This window comes from Punica granatum, chromosome 7 (genome assembly GCF_007655135.1).
Source record: "Punica granatum isolate Tunisia-2019 chromosome 7, ASM765513v2, whole genome shotgun sequence".
NCBI lineage: Eukaryota > Viridiplantae > Streptophyta > Magnoliopsida > Myrtales > Lythraceae > Punica > Punica granatum.
The window spans coordinates 8865667-8870168 of record NC_045133.1 but is presented as its reverse complement, the minus strand read 5'-3'; the positions used below and the strand labels follow the sequence as shown (position 1 = coordinate 8870168).

Here is a 4502-nt window from a genome sequence, read left to right as displayed (position 1 = left end):
GCCGACTCGGCTCGAACTGAATTAATCATAGCCTATTGGGCTTTTGAATTCTAGGGTATAAACCAAAAAAAAATCAAGTGGTTAAATGATGAGTGTATAAAATAAAAATTGTAGATTAGATTTACAGATATCAAAATATAAAAATGTAGAATTTTTACGTGTTTTTATTCTTTTATATATTGATGTGTATATTGATATTTATACTTATATCAATATATTTATTATACTATCAACAATAAATACAATTGAATACACTCCAAGAATTTTGTACTTTTTCCTAAAAAAAACTTTTTCAAAGAACGATATATTATTTTTATTTAGATTTTTAAAATGGTCAAATATTGCTTATAAAAAATAGACGTTAACGTTAATTTTTCTATTTCTAGAAATATATTTTATATAGAATTATTTTTTACTTTATCATATATACTTACTAAAGTGGATGTGTTAATATGCATTTATATTCTTATTAAATAAATTTTTGTTACAATTATTTTAAGATTGCAAGTTAATGTAATTTTTGAAAAAGTAACACTAACAAAAACAATAATCCAAAAGTTATTCTCTTAAGTCTTTAAACACGTGCATGGTACGGGTAAATTAATTTATTTCTAGCTAAAGAAGAGTTCCAACGTAAGTTGGGCCACTCTTGTCTTCTCTTCTCTTATTCTTATTGTTTTGTTTAACTTTTTTTCTTTTCACAGGCCAATCCTTGAAGTTCAACCAAAAAAAAAAGAAAAAGAAAAAAGAACTAAACATTGAAATTCAATTTTATTTTATTTAATTGTAATATTGCCTTCCTATTCTATTTTTGAATTCTAATAACTCCATAATTGAATATTAAGAATAAACTCAAGGGCAATGAATTTATGAAAAACGAATTATGAATTAGAGATGCTTGATAGAGTTTAAATTTTAAAATACGACATATCAAAAATACTCGATGTAATATTTTCAAATTAATTCATATAATTTTATTAGCATGATAACCACATTTATATAAGTTTCCTCTATTGCATGTTATTTTTAAGTTTTATTTTCATATAATGCTTTGTATCCCTCAATTCTCAATTTTTAAATATTTTGGTTAAAATATCTACTTGGTTAATTAAATGATTTTTAGGTTTTAATAATATGACATAGCTCATATACTAATGATAAATATATATATATATATATATATATATTGTGAAGGTTTCACAAAGGTATAGAAGGAGTATAACGGTTTTAAAATTATTATAATACAATTACTTGAATCCGTTATTAAATATTAATTTTATAACCCGCGGCAACGCGCGGATATTTCACTAGTTTTATATAGATAGTATAGATTAGGGGTGATCGGTTCTGAATACCCTGTATTTTTCATAATACCTGGACCCTACCCTGTAAGGGACATGTTCCAAGATTTTGAAACCGGACCCTACCATGTTGAATCATGGAACCGGAACCTATCCGGAACCTGTATTATACCACAGGTTTCGGATACCCTATTGGAACCTGTAAATTTTTTTCTCTCGCTAAATAAAATCGACAATATCACATACATAATCAATAATCACGCAAAATAGAATATCAACAAAATTTAGATTAATCCACAACAATGAAATAATAATATGTCTCATCAATCCATCGATAAAATTGAACATCCATAATACGATCTCACACAACAAAGTGCATCTGTTCTGATTCATTAGAGGAGATAGTAACTTTGCTCTTTCCTCTCTTTTTTTTTAATAAATAACCGGTTCCGGGTACCCTGTAGGTAGGAACTAGAACCGGAACCGATTTTCACAGGTTCCTAATTTTAATACCCGGAACCTACCCTATTTTCAATACGAGTTACCCGGATCCTACCCGTTAGGGTAGGTTTCAACCGGTTCCGAGTATACCCGGTATCCGTGCACACCCCTAGTATAGATCAATACCGAAACGGCCTCTTTACTGCTTTAGCTCCGAAGGCCCAAATACGCGGCCCGACTATTAGCAACTCGGGTCGGGCCAGCAAGCCAGGGATGGAAGGGAGCCCTAATCATATAAATGTGCAGCGATTTGGGGCACGCCGACTCCGTCTTCCCCTGAGCTGACACTGCATCTTTGTGCCCTAGCCGTCTCTGCAGTCCAATCCGCACTGCTCCTCTCAGCGGCCGAGCCTGGACGAGGACAGACCCTGACCATGGCGGACAAGGCAGTCACCATTCGGACCAGGAAGTTCATGACCAACAGGCTTCTCTCCCGGAAGCAGTTCGTGAGTCCTCTCTCTCTCGTTTAAGCTCCCACTCTCCCGTTTCAGTTGTTTCACCTGCCTCCTATCCGCTCTCAAGGGGAACAAGCTGGATCAGTTGCTGAAGCATTGTTTAGAATGTATATAGATCGGTGAAAGTGTCCCTGCCGGTTTGCCTTGCTTGGCGGAATACGAGATTTTGAGCTGAAGACACAATTCGATGGTCGAAAGTTGTGTCTTTGCGGGTGGGCTTAGCCATGATAATGAAGCAATTTAATGAGCATTTTGCGTCATTTTAATGGAGATTGAATTGCTTTGCAATTTGCTTCATAAGTATTTAGATTGTATCAGACTGGAGGGTTCGGCGAGTTGGATTGGATTCCAGTCTGGAAGGATTTCGATCATTTTGTTCGTCACAGATGTTACTAAATACAAATATAATGATGCTTTTGCCAGTGGATTTTAGTAGTTGTAGCTTGACAAATTGTTCAGCCAATTTTTCTTAATGTATTCGTGAAAAGGGAAAACCTTTACCTGCCCATTGCAGTAGTTTAGACGAGTATATACTGATGGAGAGCTTAATGTTCTTAGTGTTCTGTTTGTTGCTGTAGGTCATTGATGTCCTTCACCCTGGAAGAGCTAATGTCTCCAAGGTGAGTCTTCATATTCTCCGGTTTTTGGGTTGTTGTATTTTACTGTCTTCACTATGAGTTTCTATTTGATGATAAGCCTGTTTCGTATTTATATAGGCCGAGCTGAAGGAGAAGCTGGGCAGGATGTATGATGTTAAGGACCCGAACTCCATCTTTGTTTTCAAGTTCAGGACTCACTTTGGAGGTGGGAAGTCTACCGGATTTGGTTTGATCTACGATTCCGTGGAGACAGCAAAGAAGTACGAGCCCAAGTACAGGCTCATCAGGGTAATTTTCTTCTGCAATCTGCAGCACCTTCTTGCTTGGTTTGCTGATGGTTCAAAGTTGACAGTTTGGAACATTACACTGTCACATGGTGCTTTAGTCCTAGTTTCAATATAATGGGGATTGACCGGTAGAAATCGCTTGGGTAGTTCAGTACCACCAGCATTCCTAAGAGTTTCATTGTCTCATTTTTCGTGATTCCTAGCATTTGCTATAATGGATTCTTGATTTTTTCGCTTGAAGCTGAAAGGCACTTTTCCCTAAGTACAAGGTTTCTTTGGTTCCTGTTCCACTATTTTATGGAAAGATGCTCTTATCCTTCTAGGCATACCAAAAAAGCCAATGGAATATTCTTTGTATTTTTGGAATGTTTTCCCCCTATCTGGGTAGGAGTTGCCTCTTCTCCACTTCTTGAAAAATCAATAACGTTAGAGCTTATTATCGATCATAACTTTCAGTCGGCATCTATCTATTTGTATCTCTCTCTCTCTCTCTCTCTCTCTCCATCATAGTAACAAAGCTGGTGCTTGCAGAACGGTCTGGACACCAAGGTAGAGAAATCGAGGAAGCAAATGAAGGAAAGGAAGAACAGAGCGAAGAAGATTCGCGGAGTGAAGAAGGTAACAGGCTGAGCCATCAGCCTTTTCTTCACCATATATTTGGCAAATGAGTTTTTCTCCCCTGTTGTTCTATTCTATGAATGATTCGACCCTGTCTACTCTCTTTGCAGACAAAAGCCAGTGATGCCGCCAAGGGTGGAAAGAAGAAGTGAGATATTGAAACATGTGCTTATCTGCGGCCGCTACTGCTACCAACTTCTTTTCTTGGCAGTTTCTTTTGTCATGTTAGATGTGTTTTTTGGAGTGCGATTTTCTGGTCTTTTTGATGGAGCTGCTTCTCTCGGATGCTCATTGATGTTAAAATTTTGATTAGATTATAAACGACGAATTAATTTCTACAGGCATTTATGTGGAAGTTCGTAAAGTATCTCTTGTTGTCTGAGCAACAAAATAGCTTTGTTTGGTTTTAGAGTCTACTCCACTACAATACCATAATTATTATTATTTTTTCTTTTTTAAATTTTTTTTAATTGTTCAATTTAATTTTTAATACGAAATTTTCTTAATTATTTATTACTTTTCACAATGAAACATCACAATAATTATTTTCTTTTAATTATTTATGGCGTTTTATACTTTTTTTCATAATTCAACAACGCAATCATTATAATCTAATTATATATATATATATATATTTATATATAAAGTTAGAATAGAGTTGAGCTTAATTCAATTTTAATCCCATACTAGGTGTAAGTTTTGATCGTCCACGCCTTCTTTTCCTTTATGCTCACTCAAGTT

At 35.1% G+C, this 4502-nt stretch overlaps 1 protein-coding gene across 1 annotated transcript; it reads left to right on the top strand.

Moving 5' to 3' along the window:
* The first annotated feature begins 2060 nt into the window (after positions 1-2060).
* On the top strand, positions 2061-4170 carry LOC116215289 (40S ribosomal protein S24-1-like). The gene is made up of 5 exons (XM_031550934.1): positions 2061-2248; positions 2836-2877; positions 2974-3144; positions 3675-3761; positions 3872-4170. The coding sequence occupies exons 1-5, from the start codon at positions 2177-2179 to the stop codon at positions 3911-3913; spliced, it is 414 nt and encodes a 137-aa protein (XP_031406794.1). The 5' UTR covers positions 2061-2176; the 3' UTR covers positions 3914-4170.
* The last annotated feature ends 332 nt before the right edge of the window (positions 4171-4502 follow it).

What these genes read in the sequence shown, in the direction of transcription:
- LOC116215289 (XM_031550934.1), top strand. Translation starts at nt 2,177, where the DNA reads ATGGCGGACAAGGCAGTCACCATTCGGACCAGGAAGTTCATGACCAAC. An exon ending in TTCTCTCCCGGAAGCAGTTC is followed by an intron (nt 2,249 to 2,835) that starts GTGAGTCCTCTC and finishes TTGTTGCTGTAG; the next exon opens with GTCATTGATGTCCTTCACCC. An exon ending in CCAAGTACAGGCTCATCAGG is followed by an intron (nt 3,145 to 3,674) that starts GTAATTTTCTTC and finishes TGGTGCTTGCAG; the next exon opens with AACGGTCTGGACACCAAGGT.